The sequence below is a fragment of the Cyrtonyx montezumae genome, unplaced genomic scaffold, assembly GCF_038088225.1.
Source record: "Cyrtonyx montezumae isolate F1298 unplaced genomic scaffold, pur_monq_1.0 scaffold_17, whole genome shotgun sequence".
Classification (NCBI taxonomy): Eukaryota; Metazoa; Chordata; class Aves; order Galliformes; family Odontophoridae; genus Cyrtonyx; species Cyrtonyx montezumae.
The window spans coordinates 12,145,726-12,167,641 of NW_027071903.1; the positions used below are offsets into that span (position 1 = coordinate 12,145,726).

At 34.1% G+C, this 21,916-nt stretch overlaps 1 protein-coding gene across 2 annotated transcripts in view; it reads right to left on the bottom strand.

Moving 5' to 3' along the window:
• Nucleotides 1–21,638, bottom strand: part of RPGRIP1L (RPGRIP1 like) — a 59,401-nt gene extending 37,763 nt beyond the window's left edge. Inside the window, exons 1-9 of one of the 2 annotated variants that reach the window (XM_065733268.1) lie at nt 21,554–21,638; nt 20,639–20,783; nt 17,037–17,335; nt 15,480–15,579; nt 14,048–14,188; nt 9,461–9,566; nt 5,758–5,904; nt 5,101–5,174; nt 2,434–2,573 (exon numbers count right to left, since the gene is read on the bottom strand). In XM_065733268.1, the coding sequence (XP_065589340.1) occupies nt 2,434–2,573; nt 5,101–5,174; nt 5,758–5,904; nt 9,461–9,566; nt 14,048–14,188; nt 15,480–15,579; nt 17,037–17,335; nt 20,639–20,783; nt 21,554–21,638 (1,237 nt within the window). Of the gene's footprint in view, nt 1–2,433; nt 2,574–5,100; nt 5,175–5,757; nt 5,905–9,460; nt 9,567–14,047; nt 14,189–15,479; nt 15,580–17,036; nt 17,336–20,126; nt 20,353–20,638; nt 20,784–21,553 lie in introns of those variants that run through there. The other variant, XM_065733267.1, reaches the window with a different exon arrangement.
• Between the last annotated feature and the right edge of the window lie 278 nt (nt 21,639–21,916).

Here is a 21,916-nt window from a genome sequence, read left to right on the forward strand (position 1 = left end):
TACTCTCTCCTATCCACTCTCCTCCCCAGTCAAGCTCCTTATTCTCTTGAGAACAGTGTATATTTTTTTTTTGTCCCAAAGTCGCATTTCTTATAGAATGTATTGAAATACCATGAATTCATATTCCAGATCAGAATGATAGAAACATTAACCATCAGCTTGACAGACGAGCATTAGCTGTTGTAATTCCCATCTGCACTGGTAGGTGTTGATGGGTATAACATTACATTTGAGAATATATTCTATAGCTTTCAACAAATATTTCACAATATCGCTTTAATGCTGGAATCTTTTCTGTTGACCTTCAGGGCACGAAGCACAACTTCACTATTTTCACAGGGTAGCTTTTCAGTTTTGAGGATTGAACTCAGCAGGAAACAGGTGGCTGAAATACTAGTCTCAAGGGTTTGGGCATGTTTCAAAAACTGACATCAGGTTAGTTTTAATTTTGCAGAGTTTATATATCAAATGACATCTTCACTAAAAATAAATCATCTGTAGAACCATTCATTGATCCTTTACACAGTAGCCTTCTTAGTCATGCATGTTGGGAACCCACAGGAGCCATTTTCAATTCAAACACAAACTAACCAGCAAAGCTTTAATTCTCTGCAGCGACGAGAAAAAAGAAGCAATGCATTTGTACAACTGAAAAGAAACTAAGTGCTGAAAACTAAAAAATAATCAGGTATATAAGAAAACAACTGAAACAAGCCTTTTGATATTTACAGCAGTGAGGCAGGGATGAAGGTGTTAAGTCCTTGATAAAAAAAAGTTGTGGAACACTGGTCTGCAATTGAGTCCTGTGGACGCTCCAAAGTAATTTACCCAGTGGCTGTTGGGTGGGAGGTCTCTCACAGGAAAAAGAGTCCCTCATGCTGATGTCTATTTCCCCTACAGTATAAATTGAGATATGAAATGAAGCTTTTTCCAGAAATTATGGGACAAGATATTCCTCCTCAAGTACTCTTATCAAGTTGTCATTAATTTTCTGACCACAGCAGCAATCTTAATTCACTCTTTTTCTAATGGCAGCCCCAGTTAACTGTATTAAAAATGTCTAAAAAATGTTATCTATTGAGAGTAAGCATGAGAGAAGTTCTTCACTAGTTCAAGGCATCAAGTTAGGACAAACAGTAATTCAGCTCTTCTGCTTTTAAAAATGATGTGCAGAGAAGACAGATACTCTGAATTATTACACTGCTTAAGTTTTTTCAAAGACAGAAAGCTGTAATCAAATCCTAGATATACAGACCTTGCAGGATGTTAGAAAACCAACTTAAGCTGTAACAAATCCAATGCAACAGAAACAAAATGCAGTACGCTGTTGATCTATAAGCCCTGAAGTGCCAATTCTATGAAGGGCTAGTAAAGATTTATCATGTAAACACAGTGTCATACACAGAACAGAAGATGGCAAATATTACCTGATTTTTGACATTCAATTTAGCAAATAGTAAGGCTTATAACATTTTCACACTTGTAGTACTATTCTGAATTTCGAAAGGCATAATTGAACTGTAGCTAACTGTTTGTAATCATCAATGTGTCAATAACTTCAAATAATTGTAATTTAAGGTATTTTGTTTATTGTAGCAGAACTTGGGGTAAGTTTCTGCAAACCCTTGCTGTGTTCTAATAAAATATTTAATATGTTCTCCAACATTTGAAGTCAATAGAGCTACTTAGAATCTTAAACACATTCTGAACTTGAGCCATAATCATAATAGTTATTTACAACAAGTTGGCCCACTTCATTCTATTAGATTGACCACAAATGTGGTACCTTTTAAAAATACACATTTCAAGAAAAAAAAACCTAAAAAACTTAAAATACTTAGTTTACTTCCTGTCTGTTCTCTTTCTGCAATTTTTTGTGGGCACTCTCACAATATTGAGATAAAAAATTAGTAGGTTCTAAAGATTCACTGAGTGGTTCCACATCAAGGCAAAAACTCGTATGAAATCATCTTTTGAGAGCAAACCTGTTGTACTGTCACTGTACATAACTAAATAAAAACGTGTACACTGAAAATACAAAAAAACAAAATCTAAATTCACTAAGTTGAAGGGCCTATTTCATGTACTTTTTGCACAATAAATGAATTTAGACTAGTGGCTTACAATTTGAGAAAGACTGTCTTCTTGCCTGTATGGTATTTTTCATTTAGAGGTGAATAAGGGGGATATATTGACCCACTTAACAATTAATGCAACTGGAGTTCAAGGATCCTCATTCAACACAATCTGTATTGAGTCTATTTCTGTATTAAGCAGACAGTCATAACTTATGCACAATTTGCAATGCACTTGTAAAAGACAGCTTTGAAATCACCACTACTAAGGAACTACATTTTTCTGTGGAATATATCCAAACTCCAACACCAGAGACATTCACATCATGAAAAAACAGCAGTTATTTCAGAAATGTACCTCTTTCTACTTTGATCTTGTCAAGGATTTCATTTTTGTCTGCTAAATCAGATTTGATAGCAGTCTGTAGTTCAGCAATTTGCAGTTTCAGTTGCTCTTCCTTTAATTTCCATTGCTGTTCGTGGGTCACACTGAAGACACTGCAATAAAACATGTGGCATACGAAGAACTTTTCAAAATCAACTTCAACAGAAAATAATAAAGAAGAAAGCTTTTTGTGGCACAGAGACCACTGTCATCATGTCTTAGGAATTAAGTAAACATATGCTGGTCTGCTGCTGTTGAAACCAAGGCGCCTTTCTCAGGCTGTGGTTAAAAAACATGAAAGAGTTTGTGGGATGAGCAAAGGAACTGGCCTTAATTTAGAGCTCTTAAGTCAGAAAAGTTGGCAACATGCAACATTTGTGGGACTAGAAAAGGAATTCAGATGTGTATTCCAGAGTAATCCACATCTCCAAACCTCAGCAACTGACAACTGACAAAACCATTCTTTCCGCATACAAAACCTCTTAATACAGAGAACTAGGATCACCCACCTGATTTCTTTTAAATCTGTGAAAGATGCAGAGCCTAAAGTCAGTTGCCTGTTCAAAGAAACATTCACCACAAAGTGACAACAGTTTTCTTACACTGTAAAACAACAATTCTGATGCCGATTAAGAAATAGTAATACGTAAACTTTCTTCCACTTAAAGCAATAAAAAATGGAGGTGGGCAGACATTAGAATAACTATTTTTCCTGTAACACACTGTGGACTTGTAATCTACCAATCTGTGTGCACAGACATGGAATCAAACTGCTGAAACCACAGAAAAATGTGCAGCTCAGATTGAAATAAAAGCAAGAACATTACCTAATTTACAGTACAATTCCCAGAGGGTAAGAAGACACAGTAATGCATTGTGTTTCCTTGTAATGTATACATTGAGTATTATGGTCTTCATATTATTATTATTCAAAAGTTGCATTCTTATTGACCAGGAAAATATCCTTCATCTTAAAAACAGTCATAAAGCAGTTTACGGACTTCTGTATTCTAAATCAGAAGTGGTGGTGTATTCATGAAGAAATGAGTTTTCTCCACTATGCACTTTGGTGAAACTGTCTGGCTGCAAAAGCTACTTCTCTTTTTGTACATCTTCAGATATATAGCTATCCAGCAATCTGTCTATTGATCTATCTATTCCAGCATTTTGCATAACAAAAGCCACAACTAGAGGAAACAAACAAACAAACAACAACTACAATAAATGAAGAGAAGGAAGAAATAGGACAGAAGGGAAAGCCCTCATAGCTTGGAAGACTGTAGTTGCTGACTGAATGACAACTGCTCGTTTTGATGGTAATGACTACACAAAGTGTTTGTGAATACATAAAAATGAATTTCTACCAAATATATTTGAAGAATGACTTGAAGATTAAAGAAAAAATACAGCATGAATTCTCAGCTCCAACAGCTTTAACAAGAGTTTACATTCTTGACTCCCAGTCTTCATGAAAATACTTTAATCACTCCCTATATCCTTTTTCTCACCCTGTATCTAGTCTCACCTATTTTTGACACAGTTCTCTAAACACATACTATCTTACAGAACGATACTGTCTTTTACAGCATGTGTGAACTTAACCAATGCTTTTAGGTCCTACAATAACATGCTTAACTTTGCTGTGCCATAATTTTGAACGCAGTATGCAGTAAATGTAATGCACTCAACCCACAATCACTCTGGTAATACTGCATAGCTACAGAAAAGACAGCATATTTTACGATTGCTTAAACTTACCACTCTTCAAAGTGTGACTGCCTTTGATAAGGAAGGAATACATCTTATCAAGACAAGATAGAAAATATCCTTAGTTTTCAAAATTTAGAAATATTTAAGTGTTAGTGATGATTCTGCCTAGCTATATGTGCATTCGATATCTTTAGGTACAGTTACTTCACATAAATATGCAGCTACACAGTATATCAGTTTTTTAAAAGACTATGCTGTCAGAAAAAGAAATCACACAGTAACATTATTTTATGATAGTACATCAGGATTTAGACAATGAACATCATTTTGGTAACAAGCCTATATAACACTAATATTCATATCCCTTTGAATGGAGCCCACTTCTGCTTTTTTCTCCCTTTGAATTTTAAGATTACTGTTACTTGAATTCACACTGAATTTCTTTCACATTTACTGCATTTCACTGCAGACAAAGCCATCTGGGTAACTATAAATGGTCAACCACATCTGGCACCACTTCCTTTGGACAGAGTTTAAACATTTCTAGATTTGCATTACAAGGTTGTATGAAAACAATTCCTCCCAATCTTTAATCCAAATGAATTGTTTTCTCAGATTCTGACTACATAACGTGAGTCAACTGACAAATTCACACTTGTTCTTCACAAACTTTTCAGATCTAATTCTCAGTCTCGGCCTTGGTAAAATTCCCATCAACTCTGAAGGGAATTTTCAATAGAATATATTCAAGAAAAGAGTTCATATGTCTTTTACTTCCCTTGAGAAAAAAAAGAGACATTAATAACCTGGCACCTGTGCACACTGGCCTACCTACTGCTAGCAACAGAGATGCTGCAATAAGCTTGTACTGCTCTAACTGGTATCAGAAAAAGTTGGACATGAAATGTTAGATCCAATTAAATGATTTACCTGTTATATAGCTTATCGTAGTTTTCTCTCAAGAGTTCTTTCTCTTTTTCTAGATCATTTATTCTTTCTCGTAACTAAAATGAAGAACAAAATTTCAGATATAAAAACAATAGTAAAGAAATAGCAAATAGGAAACTATAAAGAATTTATAAGGGTGATTAGTTAATATTTTGTAAGTATTGTCAGGAAGACTTGCTAGTCTTTTTCATACAACAGTGTCTAATAAGCTTCAAAATAACACTTTTTTCCACCACATGATGAGCTTCCTCATGCTCCACATATGAAGTTGAGACTAGCATGCATGAGCTGAAGAACAACAATATCTAGTTATATTCTGTCTTACACTGTAGATTTTTTTTTGCACTAGAAATGTTTAATCCAGAAAAATATAGCAAGATACCATCAACAAGTGAAGTATTATGATTGTTTCACCTTAACACACCACTTGTTCTGTATTAGAACTTATATGAAATCCTACGCTTTCCTACAAACAGTGTTCAAACACTGGTGCAGTGATTGTGTAGCTTGGTTGACAGATATGGTTCGCAACTTTATGAAACACAAGCAGTAACCATGGCATTTTCTCTCTAAAGTGTTAGCTGTGCGTATAATCAGGTCAGTCTTCTAAATACATTTGAACAAAGGACAAAGCCTCACCTCCTCTGCCCTTTGCTTGGAAATAGTCACAGACAGCAATTCTTTTTCAAGATGGAGGCACTTTAACCGCTCCTCTTTAAGCAGTAGATTCAGCTCATTGCTTTTTGCTATTAAAGCATCATGGCTAGTCTTCAAATTCCTCTGGTTCTATGACAATAAAAGAATAAAATCACAGGGAGGCAGGGGCAAAGAAAGTCACTGAATAGAATGTTACAATACTGCATATTCTGTCAGTGTTCTCTCCTGGAAGCATTTGATATATATTCTCAACACGGTCAATAGGAGACACTCTTGAACTAAGAAACTGAAAAAATTCATTACACATGTCCAGGAGAAGGTAGCATTCTTGTTGCTTTCATGAATGCTAAAACCCCAGTTTAGTCATAATGAAAAGAACCAAGATATACATCTGTTAAACAATTAAAAGATTTTGCTGTGGTTACAGTGGTTAGACATGCTGACCAAAAACACTGCAGTAGCAAGCAAAAATGAATGCTGACCACAGTTATGTTAATCACAGCACTTGCCACAGATCTGTTAACCCTTAACTGTGGATACATAATTGTTTCATAATATACTAATATATATACCAATATACTAGGCTGTACTTCATAGCTAACAGTAATTTAATAAAGGACTAATGATTTCTTTTACATTTTAATTTACTTTCTTTATATTAGAGCACATTTAACCAATTCTAATATTAAATGGAGGATACTGATAGAACCTCTATTTCCAGGATATTAGTTAATGTTATGATGTCTACATTTCATAAAGCTTCAGTAATGCCTCATAACAAATTTTCATGTGAAGCATACTAAAAAAAAGCTTAACAAATCTCCTGTGTAATAAAACAACTATAAGACAAATACTTGTATAAGGATAGATAATGCTTAATCATTGTAAATAAAAAAACTATAATCTTCATGTTTTCCTTAAAATATTCCTAGAAAGTAATTAAATGAAGAAGTTGAATGCAAATCCAATGCAAATTGTTTAGGTTCATATGAAATACAAACATCTAGTAACAAACACACAAAAGAACAGAAAACCAAATCAACAACAAGAACTTTGGGCTCTCACATCTCATTGCTCCATAAGAACAATCTGAAGGAGAATAAACAACAGTAGCAGACAGTCTTATTCCAGAGGGAGATAAAGTATATCACTCATCAATTTTTAATAGTACTTCTTCAGTGCTTCTCTTGCTCTGTCTTACACTTGTGAACTGCATTTCAATAGCTTCAAAAAATAGCAACTTAAAAATCAGTCTTCTACAGCTTTTCTCATTCATCTCCAATGTTTTTTTTTGTTTGTTTTTTTGTTTTTTTTTGTCGTTTTTTCTTTGCTACTTGAAATTACAAGCCTTGAAGATCCTTACGTTTGCAACTGTGTAGGTGAAATTGTCGTTCCCATATCTCATTCAATTTTTTCTTAAGTTCTTTGCCATTTCAACAACTCAACTCACTACACATACAGGAGGAAAAAAAAACAACAAAAGAAACCTTGGGAAAGCTGCCTCTTGCAGACCATTTGACCCTTATCTCTTTCCTTGATTTCCAAATCAGTTGAAAACAAATTCAGTGTTCAAGGTCTCGATTTCACCTTCTCACTGATCCTGAATCTCCTGCAGTTAGCAGACCCCAAACTACTTATTTTATTGAAGCTTCTCATTTAAAAGCTCTAAAAATGTCCTCCATTAATACTTGCTTGCTTCAGCTTCATTCCTCTTCTTCAGCATCTATACCTATACTCATGGTTTTCCTTTATCTTCATTAACTTTGAGGGGACAACAACTTCCCTGCTCTTCCCCCTCAATGCATTATTTTCTTGGGTATCCTTCTATACCTGACAGTGCTGTCAGCATTTTTTTTCACCACGCCAAAGCTGTTTTCTATTTAGTTCTCACTGAAAATATCCCAAGACTCCAGTCATGGTAACAACTGGGATGATGATTTTAGTTTAAGGTTTCTAGTCTAAAACTGCATTCCTTAGAGAAACGTACCACAATACAAAATAACTCCTTTATAGAAAATATATCTCCTAGAAATACTGCACAGAAGAAACAGTTGTACTGACTGTCCAAGAGAAATAACTCTTTACAGTATTTAAAATTCAGTTGCATAGGTTAGCATATTCCATATCACAAACCGTGAAATTTTGAATGTTCAGCCTGCAATTAATACCATCAATGGTGGTGCTCAGGGACACGATTTAGCAGTGGGCTGTTAGACTTAGGGGAGTATGGTTAGGTTATGGTTGGACTTGATGATCTCAAAGGTCTTCTCCGACCTGAGCAATTCTATGATTCTATGATAATCAAATATTTAAACCAGGTAGTTTCAGAGCCCTTTGTTCTTCTATGTAGATTAATAAACTTCCTTCATTCAACTGATTACATTAAACTGAATACACTTTCATTCTTCGGAAAAAATGCAGCTTTTAATGTGAATATTAGAAACAATGCCCTCAAATACCAGCCTGAATCTTAGTCATGTGTTTCTGTTCAGCTGTCGCTGAGAGAGGCACAAGAACCTAAGAACTTGATGTTTGCTGTAAATTACCAAAAAGTCACAATCATTCAGAATGAAATAGCTTCTATATCATTTTATATTTAAGAACACAAAAAGCTGTCTCCTTTGGAGTTTACATTCAACATACTTCACCGTGTGAAATTAGATTTGAACTACTAAAAGAAGAGCTGCTTTGGCAGAAGAGATATTAGGCTAGGGGTTGGGGAGATCAAAACAAATGACAGAAGCAGAAAGAAATAAGATAAAAGGTAGGGAACAAAATTATAACTACAGAAGTCTTGTTAACCATGCAGGATGAAGCAGGCAGCAGCAAATAGGAGGCTTTTAAGGGGAAAAAAAATGAACAAAGAAGCCATAGAACCTACTATGGAGCAGAGGGCTGAAGATAGGAGAACAGGGCACAACAATAAAGTGTATTTCAGAAAGCCTTCTACCCTGAAGCAGAATGTAATGAAATACTGGTGGAGAGGTTTAACCTCTACTGCCATACCACCACCATCCACCTCTGATGTTGTGGGCCAACATAACAAAATAGGAGGCATTATTTTTGAATCAACCCTCATATTACCGGCTGGCAACTTAGCACTTACTGTTAAAAAATTTACTTTGAGGTTTTCAAGTCTCTTTTATTTCTTATAATTTTCCCACCTCTAATCTTATTTTCTTCTTGAATTGCAAGTACAATGAAATTGTAGACTCATATAACAAAAAATTAAGACACAATACTAAATTAAAAAAAAATGTAAGTACAACAAATATAACACTTATAAATTAATTCACTTTAAACATCTCAGGATGCAGGTAGGAATTGTACATCTTGCAAACAACAAGGATATCTACTGCTTCCACTTCCTAAGGAAGACATAACTCATATGGCTCAGTTGCACATGGGATTGTTTTTTAACTCACAGAAATTCTCCTGTTACTATCATACTGTCTCTGCCTGCAAGCATACACAGCTCTGCCAGTACATTTGTGAAGAAGCAGAAAAATATCATATCACTAAAATCTATACATAATCTGCCATTCAGTTGCATTTTTTCAGTGATGTTTTTGTAAATTGTGTATTCAGCAGTGACTTGTAATCAAGAACTGTGTGTATTTATATTCCGTTAAAGCATGATCACGTGATGAGAGTAATGAAGTGTTACTGACCAAATCATAATTACCTCTTGAAGCTGGAGAAATTTTCCTTCCATCGCTGAAAGAGCACTGCTTTTCTCAACCAGCTGTTTACGGGCCTTAATCATTTCCACATTGTCCCGAATGTTTAGCCTTCAAAATTGTATTAAAAAGAAATACATCATTGCTTGAAGATTACAAAATGACTTGTCCTATTATTTTTGTCTTGATAAGTTGATGTTACGGAAATCAAGTTTCTACAGTACATTTGGGCAAAGATCTAGCATGTGGTAGCCAACTAAATTTTGTCTTCTATGATGTATGTTAAAGAATTTAAGTAATTCAGGATCTCATAGGAGCAATTAATATACAGACATGTTGGTTTTATCGTAAACTGAATACTACAGAAAAAGAAAACAGATTATTTGTTTTCCAATCAATTCTTTCCCATTCTTCAAACCGTTTGTTACCATTTTATGGAGTTTTCCTCTTACAGTTTATGAAATACTGCTCATAAAATTAACAGCAATTTACATTGCTAACACCTAAAGAACAGCGTTCAAAACAAGTTGTAGGTGTCTTTAACTACATGAGAATCACTTAATATCCACATAGACCGTCTATATCATTACAGTTCTAAGATTAACTTGACAATACACAATTTAATTTCTTTAAATTGAAATTATAAATAAACATAGATTTTTAAAATTAAAGTATTTATAAATATTTAATATGTTAATATTTATTAAATATATTTAATATTCCAATATTTATCTATTTCAGGCTTATTGAAGGAATTGTCATAATGCCATGCTTGACAAAGAAAACGGCCTAAAAAATTTATACATCTGTAAAACAGCTGAAAATGCAAAATACTTTCCTCTTATGCTTTAAAACTATCAAAGCTTAGTGTGTTTTGGCATTGCCAAGTTAATTGTCCTTACACAGAAGATAAACATACTCACAAATCTGCGATATTCCCCAAGAAATACTAACACAATACTAAGACAATCACATGCCTAAAACATGTTATTTATATAAATTAAAGTTATGGTGAGTATAGACAGCAGTACTGTCTCATGCTAGCTATTTAAAAGCTAATGCAGTGGCAAGTTTTTATTAATCTTGTTCCATACATCAAACAAAAGGCTCCGATGCCTTCAAAGGCTCTTTCTTTTCCTTTTTTCCCCCTTCTTTTTTAAGCAGAGCTTTTTTTTTTCCTTTTCTTTTAAGTAGAAAAAGGAGCAGATGATAGTGAAATTTATGATGTACAGATGTAAACCCCATGGCTCCTGACAATCAACATTAACTATTTTTTCAACAATGAATGAAGCACTACTTGATTTAAACAGGTTTTGGGTACTGATATTATCAGTAAATTATTTTAATTCAGAAGTGAAAAACTACTTTTTATTGGGATCAGTTCCACTCTTATAATCCTGAGAGTATTTATTCCAGGAAGGTACGTGACAAGGAGTATGTTGTTTAAGAAGGAAATCATTTCAGATTTAGTTAGTTGAGGAAGTTAATTGAGGGAGATTATGTTGGTTTTCCACAAATGAAGTCACAAAACAGCAAAATAGAAGACAAACTGATGATCCACACAGCTATCCCTCTCCTAGTTAGCTGACTTATTTTGCTCCCAGAACATCTTCCCACATTTTATAGATTAGCAGTAGCTTAAAATAATAAATAAGGATTTAAAAGACAATGCTACCTTTCTCTAATAGAGGTATTTTTTTCCTCAGAATTTAACATATTACCTACAAGAGTATAGCTGCACCATGATGACTCATTCACTGTTTTCTCTACTGCCCTAAAAGCCAAAAATTCTTCTGCTGAACCAGAAAACATGGAGATGTACCTGCAGCTGAAGACAGAAAATGAAAACAAACTGGTGCCCTTTTGCAGCAATAACCTTGATTAACAAGCACCTTGATTTAGCTCTATCATGCCTTCTGCTGCAAGCACAGAAATAAGGAACATAAATTCTATATTTTCATACTAAACCTCATCTAAAACTGGATTAAAAGGCTGAAATTGGAAATGTAATTAGGAGAAAGTGATTTTTTAAAATGCAAGGAGTTAAGTTTGGGGTTGATGTTTGCAGAACAGTGAAGACCATCTTTTCCAGGCCTCATATCCTTTGGATTAAAACAATAGAGCAGAATCCCAATAATAGACTGGGGACCATCTGTGTGGAAATGGGGGACCAATTGCAACCTTCAACAGAAGGAAATGATTAAAGAAAGGATCTTGACCAGCACTGTACAAATTTATGCCAGTAATTCCCAGATGACTAAGCTAATAAAATTGAGGTCTAATTAAACCACATCTATTGCATCTTGTCTTTACTTCCATATGAGCAGGACATTGATACAAAATCAAGACTGTTCTTTGAGAGTCCTGACTGTTCTATCACACAGGACCAGCAGCTCTTAAACTTCGCTCTTATCACGTTCAGAACAAAAAAAACCCTGCTTTTTCAGACTTACATACCCTCCATCTCACAAAGTAAGAAATAGGTTTCTAGGCTAATAGTGTTTAACCACAACTACAGCAAAGAGAAAGACAGAACTCCCAAGAAAAGAACATAAATATGCAGTAGCCTTTTATAATTGCCAACTGTTAACAGGATCATATATTGACATACATTATGTTCTTCCCCTTACCTCTTATCCCTTAAAGGAAGTGTAAGATAAAGGGAGAAAAAAAAGTTAACTTTTAGTAACACGTTTACATTGAGTAATTGAAAGCATATTTGTAGAAAACAAAAACACTAATGGTCTCAATAGCTGTAGCATACATATGTTACTAAGATTATTTAAATGCCAATATAAAAGTCTGTATTTGTTTGCCTAGCTAACAGAGATAACCCCAAATGAAAAAAAAAATAAATAAATCATAATCTTAAGGAAAGTATGTTCAGGATGAGAAATCTAAATCATATGAAGTATAGAAACGTGCTTCCATATCAGAAGAGCTACATACATGCTGCAGTCTCTCAAACAATATAAATACTGTGAGGCTAACACATTCCACATTTTAGTTTAGGACTGCAATATTATAATGCAAATACTGAAGTCATGAGTATGTCAGATATGATACTCCTGTCTAGAAACCCAAAAGTGTAGCAAGTCAAGCTCCAGAACAACCTTGCATAAATAAATAAACAAATAATTGTCAAAGGAATTAAAAACTTGGCAAACAAGCTTTCTCATCTCAAAAACCTAAAAAACATGAACACATACACATACCAAATTTCTGCTTTACTAATGCATTTCAGAGATGGTTTTTAAAATGATTTGTGGAAATCACTATGAGAAACTAAGGTAGTGAAACTAGCTATTCACAAAATATAGTTACTGAGACAATGTTTTAACTAAGACACTATCATGGACAACAAACCATGAGATTATAATGGCTTCTGGACACTTTTTATTTGAAAACACTCAAGCTTAAATGCAACTATGTCACCTGAATTTCTAGTTTTTTCTCATAGCAGTATTTGAGTATTGCCAGAAAATTCTGTGTTGATGCAAAGAAGATTAGACATTTTTGGCATTTTTGTGCTGACTTGAGTGAAACAACTAATGCAGCCTGTTCTTAATAACACAAGATTTTCAAGAATTAATGCTAATGAGAAGATAAAGAATTTCTATAGGTACCTATATCTACATTTAATCCTGTAGAGAACAGTATAGCTACAGCTATGATTCATTCAGCATAAAAAATAAGGCTTGAAAAACATGGGGATGAATAGCATTGCATTACCTATTCTAGCAGTGAAATTACAGGGGGCACACTCTTCTGGATATATACTAACAGACTTTTTTCAGCCTTCCTAATGTCTTCAACCAGACACAGCAACTCTTTAGAACTTATGGTATCTGTTATCAAGCTTCATTTATGTAACGTTACTGATGCACAAAAGAGTTCTCCCAGATAAAGATGTGATCCCCAAGAAATGGGAAGGTAACCGCATATCTCCCTCACATCCAAGTAAAACTTCCATTGACATATAATGAGGAAGAAATACAAAAATACCAAGTTGAATGTGAACATTAGGAAGAGGGTGAATATATGCAAAGCTACGCAATTTTGCTCATATTTTTGTAAAACTGAAAGGGGAAAAAGCAAGAGAAGAGATTAAATTTACAGACATTTTACTGAGACATTTCAAAAGAATATTATCTGAGCTTGTTTCACTATACAGCTATACCTTATTTGTTCAAAAATTCACTTATCTGTCTTTATAGAGCCGTTTTTTTCTACTGTTACAGAACAAGTACTAATGAGCACTGAAGAACTACGAAATTATATCTAGAAGTTTCTCAGACGTGTAATGAAGAACTGATAGATGAACAAAGCCTAATGATCTCAACTTCAATTGTATTTGAATCAGCTAAAAATTGATTCTCTAAAATGTTAAGCATTAACTTGTTCAGTTATCTGTTTAAAATAAGACAGAAAAACAATCATCATAATGCATTATCATAACATTCTCCTGGCTTAGAATTATCTGTAGTCATTTGGCAAAACATTATATAACTTAGTTTCATAAAATAAAAAAGATACAAATAGAGCACATGCTCTAAGTTTCAACTCATGGAGATCTTCATTTCTCACAGTACCTTTGGCTTGTCTCCTGCTCTTTCAGCTGTAGCATGGATTCTTGAATTTCTCTTTCTTTTTTTCTCAGCTGATTCTGAAGTACCTCTCTAATATGCTCTAGTTCCTCAATGCGCTCCCTCTGGGAATCAATCACAGTTTCCCTGCAAGTACACGCATATTATGTTCCAAAATCAGGTAAGCATTTAATAAAAGAAAATAAATAAAAACTTGAGAGAGAGCAAAAATCTTGAGCGTCTGGCAAAAGGCCTAACATTTTAACTTACTATTAAAATATAGTCCACCATATGAAAAGATGTGAATTGTCCTACAAAGAGGTAAATAATTCATGCAACAAAGCATTCAAACAATGCAAACAACATAACACTCTTTAAACAGCAATTTATGCAGACTGAATAAAGTTTTCATCTGTTCATCAGAACCTAGCTTAAAACATCACTGATGGTTCTTCATACTCCACATTAAACATATCCTTCTAATACAATGCTACCAAGCATTTTGTGGTAATGAAAGTGTGTTACTATCTTCCAAAGGAATGTGCAGTCTTCAATGGATAAAGAAGTGGAAGTACGCTTCAACTCTGAGTTAGGTGACTATACACAAAACAATTCAGATGGTGCACCTTCAACAGTGAATATATCCAGTAAATGTAATATACCCCCAGCTCAGGGAGTTTGATTTTCTTCATAAACTAATCTCAAGGCTTTTCTCCAACAATACTTTCATAACAGAAGTAAGCAACAATTAATCTGTAATATTTTGTACTCTAAAGCTTTTGAAGCATAAGCTACAGTTCTTTACCTCACATGACTATTTTTGAGTCTACAATTGGCATTTAGTTTTTTGTACTTGGCTGCTCCACCCTAAGGTTAGAGCAACTATGGTCATTCCCCCCCTCCCCAATCTGTGTGAACTGGAATATCTGAACAAAATGCTATCTGAATGTTTTTGGCATTATAACACTTTTTTTTTTCCACAGATAGAGGAAAACTACTGTGAATACCAAGATTCCTGGCTCTCTTTAACAGCTCTTGCTTTCCAAGTACTCAAAGTGATTAGTATAGGATAAAAAGTCACTTCTTGGCCCATGTCTATAAAGTTACTAAAAGATTTCACACTATACAACATATTAGTACAAAGAAAATTATTTAAATTCAAAAAGGGATACAAGCAGAAATTATGCTAACATTGGTGCAACATAAACATCAGTAAATTCCATTCTATCAATGACATTTACTTCCATGGGTTTTAGGGATAAGAATGTTAAGATGGTAAAGATGAGTAATAATCAAGAATTTTCATTAGCACTGAATTTAAACAATTTCATTTTCTTTTCCAAAGTGATAACTTCTGAAAAAATGTAATTTTTTTTCAAGAAAGACCATAACTTCTAACAGTTATAATGATTGAAATGAAAAAATATGAATATCATACAAATTTCTTATTTCAGCTCTGGAATCCTCGAGCAGACTCTGGCTGCATCTTGGGAGAACAATTTGAGGTGATCTCACTTCTAAACCTTGACTTCTCATTCCTAAAAAGAAAGAAATTTTTGTGATGTTGAATGAAAAAGCATTTTGCAGAAAAACACTGCCTACAGTATGAACATTTGTAATTTCTACAGATTCTATAACAAGCATTTTCATGTGAAATACACATAGAGAGACATAATTAGAGTACCTGCAGTCACAGCTGCTCTAAAAATTTGAAATACAGGCAATACAGCATACATGGGTAAAGAGAGATATTAAAAAGAGGTCTTGAAATAATTTTCTCCAGACATTTAATTGGAAGACTGAGAACTGAGATGGTATTTTGAAAGAACAACAACTGAAAATGGACATGTAACTTGATCTGGATCGTTTCTTACTCCAAGAGAAATTCTCACAACATAACCTATCAACATTTGCTCTTCAATTCTCAAAGAAAGTAACGTATCTATTCCTGCTAGCATTGGGCTTGTAGAAATTTAATATATTTCAACTCTATCTTTGTGTTATTTAGATGGAAAAAAACAATTTTGAGAATAAAAATGCTTTATTTATCATATTAAGTGTAAAATTCTATTCAATTATATTATCATTATAGTTATGTATCCCATTTTATTCAAATTCAGAGTGGTAGGGCTCACTGCTTTTAATTATCTGTCTAAAAGCATAATTATTGTTTGCAGTTTGAGCTACCTGAATAATTAAGATAACCAAATTAAAGACAAGTGGGAAGGGTAGATGGAGAAAAACACAACACAACTGGCCATCAGCCTAATTCATAGTAAAGTAAATTAGACAATTCTGCTAACTTCGAAGTTTTTAACTTGGGCCAAAATATTTACCGTTTTTTTAATATTAAAAAATAATACCTCTCAGTACTACTTCTACAAACATTCTTATTCAAACAGAAAAGTTGTAAAGTGTGATTTCCAACCATAGTTATCAGAATTAAATGACTGAGAATGAGGCTGCCATAATCAGTACGTCTGGAAAGTAAAAAGCATCATTAATGATGGCTGCATTGTGGTATTTGCTTTCAGAAGTCCACACATGTAATAGATTTTTCCAGAGTCTACAGTGTTGTGCACACATGTATAAGGAGATGAGAACAAACCTTGAAATTAAAAAGGCAAATGACATGCAAATAAACTACAGATGTAAAACCTTGTTGTGAGAATGCTAAACATTTTCATATAATACTTTTATAAGACATGTAGAGATATAGGAAAGCCTCTCTATTTTAACTATTAGGAAACATGCCTGATAATTACTTTATTTTCAAGTCTTCACTTTTGTTTCACCCCTACCACTGTGGATTCTCAAAATAAGGACTTAAAACACAAACTGCTACAAATACAAGGAAAAAGGGGGGAACAGTGATCCTCCTGCCTACAAGTACTACAGTTCACTGATGTATAGAGAAGGACATACTCTTGCTTCACTTAAACAATGATTGGTGCTATGCATATAAAATACAATACTCAACACACATTAACGATACCTTTCTTTATGTGCTCCGGCATGCCAGCAGCATCACTTGCTTTTTTGAGTCCAGTGTCAATACGAGACTGAACATATTTGTAAGGATTAGGCCTATGGCCTTGAAGATGGAGCTGCTGTTTGCTTGCAATGAGTTTGCTGCGGAGGCTGTCGTTTTGTTTTTCAAGATCATGAACTCTCTCTTGCAAACGTTCAATCATTTCTTCCAGCTCCACAGCATGACCCAGCCGCTTGGGGCCGCCACCAACCTGCTCAGGCTTTTTTTTATCATTAGCAAGCCGTGTTAACTTGGTGGCCAGTCTGGGGAAAATAATAAAGAAGATGAAAAAGAATGTGAAAAGTCAGCACAAAAAGCATTCTGTTGAAAAGAACATAATCACTGTGAAGATTTCAGCATCGAACCTGAATAATAAATTTCAGGTTTTGATATAACTATTACTGCCTGTGAAGAACTCTTTGAAGATAATTGAAACCACTGTGCAGCAATCTGCTTTATAGCACTGACAAATAACAGTTTCCTAAGGCTTATCATTTAAGGTTAGTAAAGGGAGGACACATATTTACTCCATATGCTCCTTAAATGTAATTTTTAACGCATGACCTTATATAGGAACCTCTGCATGCTGTTAAGTAAAGTTACAGATTTTGGATGTGGTGGGCCAAACTATAAAAGCTACTACTCCACAAAACATTCAAATACTGAAAGAATGCTAGTAACATGCAACATTCCAATGATAGATCATTTACAGCATTTTAGGGTTTAAATATATATTTCAGTTTTCAAACTGCTAAAATGTATAGGTGGAGCACTTTTTTTGAGCATTATTTAAGAAAGTGCTCAAAAAAAGACTAAATATTTGATATTACCATACTCAATTTTATATTTGGTAAATATTATCAGTGTGCTTCAGAGACAGAACGGTTAGCTGAAGAAAATAATTAAATACAGAGGGCATGGTTTTTATCTATATTTAAAAGGATACAAATTTTGCTTTTGGCATCTCAAGACTTGTACCTTTGATTTCCTTTAGTTTTGATAAACATTGGTAAGCTAGAACAAAAGGCAGAGAGGGCATGTGGAGGTGATGTAATATACAAGAACAGAAAACATACCCAACGGTGAATGGAAAAAACTTGGCATATAAAGAAAGAAAAGGTGGCTTTGATGAGAAAGTCAAGTTCAAGACTTTACAAAATTGGTCGCACATCTTCAACCAATATCTAGTTTACAGGTTCCAATATCTATTTTTGCAGGCTCAGAAAGAACATTGAAAATAAGGACACACTTCATTTGTTTAAAGAGGCTTGTTTTATTTTAGTATACTTGTGGACAGAAGCTTCTATTTAAAAGAACAAAAGTGAAACATAAAAAATCTGTAATAATTTTAGGATGTCTCAGAACGGTACCCGTCTATAAACAGTTGTGGGGTTTTGTTTGTTTTTTTCCTCAATGTAATCCTACTGCAAATTCATTCCAAACTTCTAGTTACAAAAGGGTTTTGGCATGAGGGATGCTGGGAGAGAAATGAAGCCTAAGGAATTACAATTCTTCGCTAGTAATCTAGACAAAATCTATATGGAGAACTTCGGACTCTCTGTGCCTTAAATTATTAGTTCAGATATTCCAATCTGGACATTCTGTGTAATTTTCCCTAAGCAGATGAGTGCAGGTGGTAAGCCATTTAAAAGAAACACTGGACATGCTATTTGGAATGAGCAAACAAATTAGTTGCTCCATCATGTTGCATTTGAATGTAGCCTAATGAAAAAAGATTAAAACGTTAAGCTAGTCTGTTTGATTTTGACTCATGGACTACTGAAATCAATAGGAAAGAACCTTTTACACATTAGAAAAGTCTGTAATAAAATAAAATAAGCGGCCGTATCTCCAGATGCCCTTTCAGGAATTCATCAGCTTCTGACCAGAACGTATCTTAGATTTAGTAAATGTTAATTATCTGAGGCACAGCACAACATGGACACAGTATAACAACACAGACTTCTGCTGATCCTAGACTGAGATTGCTTGTACAACACTAAGTTGGAGCTAAGGCACTGGAAGTTGCTTGTATTTGTTTGCTTACAATGGTACCACGCACATTATGCTACCCAGGGCTTCAGTGAAAGTACCTCTTCTCCTGAAGAAAGGATTGCTGATTGTATTTGTAAAGGTACACTTTGATTCTAAGGTGAAGTGCTGATGAATAATTAGGCTTCCATAGCCTCTTCTTCAGCTCCCAGAATATCTGTTGTATGTTCTCAGATAGCATAACTATCTACTCAAGGTACCTGCTTCAAACTGGTAAACAGGCACACCTCTCTAGACAGAGCTTTAAATAGTGCCTACCAGAAAAGTACCCCATATATATATATACAGACAATCAGAAATCAAAACAAAATTGAATTGCACTGACTTTTTTGGGGCAGAGGTGAATCAGTATTATGAATCAGTACTATAAATTCTATGCTATGATTAATTAGTGTATAACTAGAGGCACAAATTCTAAATTCTGGATCACTCACTGATCATAATGTACAGCTCTCCTTGTTTCCATCTGCTAAGCAGAATTAAAAGTTAAAAATAAAGTTCTTGTTCCATATTTTCCTAGTCAAGTCATTTCTCCATTGACAACAGAATTACGTAGATTTCATTTCAGAATGCAGTTCTCATCTCTGCAAAAATCTGCCCAGAAATTTTTCCTCAGTCTATAAAGACAAGATAGAAGTAGTTCATATACTAATTTCTCCATGAGCATCTCACTCATGAACAAGATTAAGCAACTTTGCTAAGGAAACAAGTATATGGAGAGGAACTGTTGATGCTTCTATATTACTTGTCCCAAGTCTCTATGAAGACACATACAGAAACATTACTGAAATATAGGTTTAAAAGTGAAACAGATATTATTGTATTCATACTTAGTGCTCATACTCCTAATGGACTAAAGCTAACTATACTAAGAAAGCAGAGAAACTGATTTCTGCATGTCTTTAGCTATATATTTAATTGAAAAGTACATAATCAAAATTATCAAACCTCTAGGCTGTTTATTGCTTTGACTGTCACAACACAACAACAGTGAAACAATTCAAATACACAAGGACATTTGCATATTTTTTTAAAGTTCACATACCTGCTTTTGAAACATGAGATCTACGCCGTTTTTCTTCTTATAATAGAAGTCTCTTCTCCTCCTAAATTTTAAATTACCACTGTTCATGTCCACCTTGTCTTCCTTCAGAATTTGTTGAAAATGCTGAAGGTGAACTCCTCTTTAGACTAAACCCTCTTCAACCCTCAAGCATGACTATAAGACCTGATTAAGTCGGCACAGTAACAATATTTCCAGGTGTCTTATTTGTACAAATACAATTTCCACTAATTAGGAGAAAATAAATTCACAGAGCAATGATTGTAGAATGCACTACATGAAGCTTCCATTGGGCAGAAGGGAATACCAAGGCTTTGAGAGACCACTTTAAAGAGTGTTCTGAGAAGTATCAGCACAATTGTTAGTTTGTTGAAAGTTAACACTTAATACTAAAGAGTTACTCTGAACTGAAATAAAACCAAAATTAAAAAAAAAATAATAAATCTCATACCTTTTAATTTTTTCCTCTTGCTTATTTGCATGTTGTTTAAGTAAGATGTTTTCATCATGTAAACGAAGAAATTTATCTTCCAGCTCCTCTCGACTGATTCGTGATATAGCGTGCCTGGCTTTAGCATTTGGTGCAGTTGCTGATTCTACCCAAACCAATATAATGTAAGATTACATTCAATACATGTAACACATTTCAGGAACACATAATCCAGTCTCTTATTTTGAAATATTGAATATTGGACATTTCCAAGTAATTTGATGTTTTACATTTGTATTAGTTATTCTTTTTTCCAGATTAATTGGCATATTATTACTTTTTTCTCATCTCCTACAGATTAAAAAAAGTAATTAAAAATGAAATAACAAACTGGTTATCTATTAAACAACAAAATGGAAACTGTCTAGCAAATAGCAAGGTACTGTCAAACACAGTAAAAAATAAGAGGACACTACCACCAGGATACTTTCTAACATGTTTCAAAGTAAACATATTGCTTCAAAACTTGAAAGGATTAACTCATAATTCTGTAAATTCACTCAGATAAAAGCCTGAATTTAGTAATTCCATTCTAATAGCAACTTAGTAGCATGTCAGAATTACTTCCTACTTTTGGTTCCCATTTTGTTAAATGGGTCTGGCCTTGTTCTCAATTCAGCAGAAAAGCCCTCTTTCTTCCCAGGAAGGATGAAGAACATGCAGTTTGTAGTGCCTTGCAGCAATGCCCCTCTTATAATAAGTAACATGAACAAAGAATGGGTCATAGTATCTTTTACCTTTCAGAATTTAATCCAGATTTGCAATGTTACTTGAATTTAATTTTCTGAGTGTGAATGTCAGAAACATTTTCAGAAAGAACCTAAAGAAGCCACTGATCAAAGTCTGCAACTGTAATACATAGCAGCTGGTACAAACCTTGTAATCCTGCAGTTCCAGATAGAGTTAGACCCACATCTCTCACAGGCAGGTCGCCCATAGTTTCATCATCTAGAACAGACATGGCTTATCTGTGAATAACAAAATGCAAATAAAATTCTTCTCCACCTGTAACTTAAGCTGCGCGACTAGAAAAAACTACAGCTATGTCATCTAAAAATAATGACAGATTCACTGAAATGATAGATATACATTACTGTAAATGCTGCTTTCTCAATTGTTTGGCTCGAGATAATCTAAATTTACAAGCTAAACATCATGTGATGTTGATTGCTTTCTATTGTGGCTTCCTTTATATTCTAATGATTCCTACTTAATGTTTTCAGAACAAGATTACTTAAC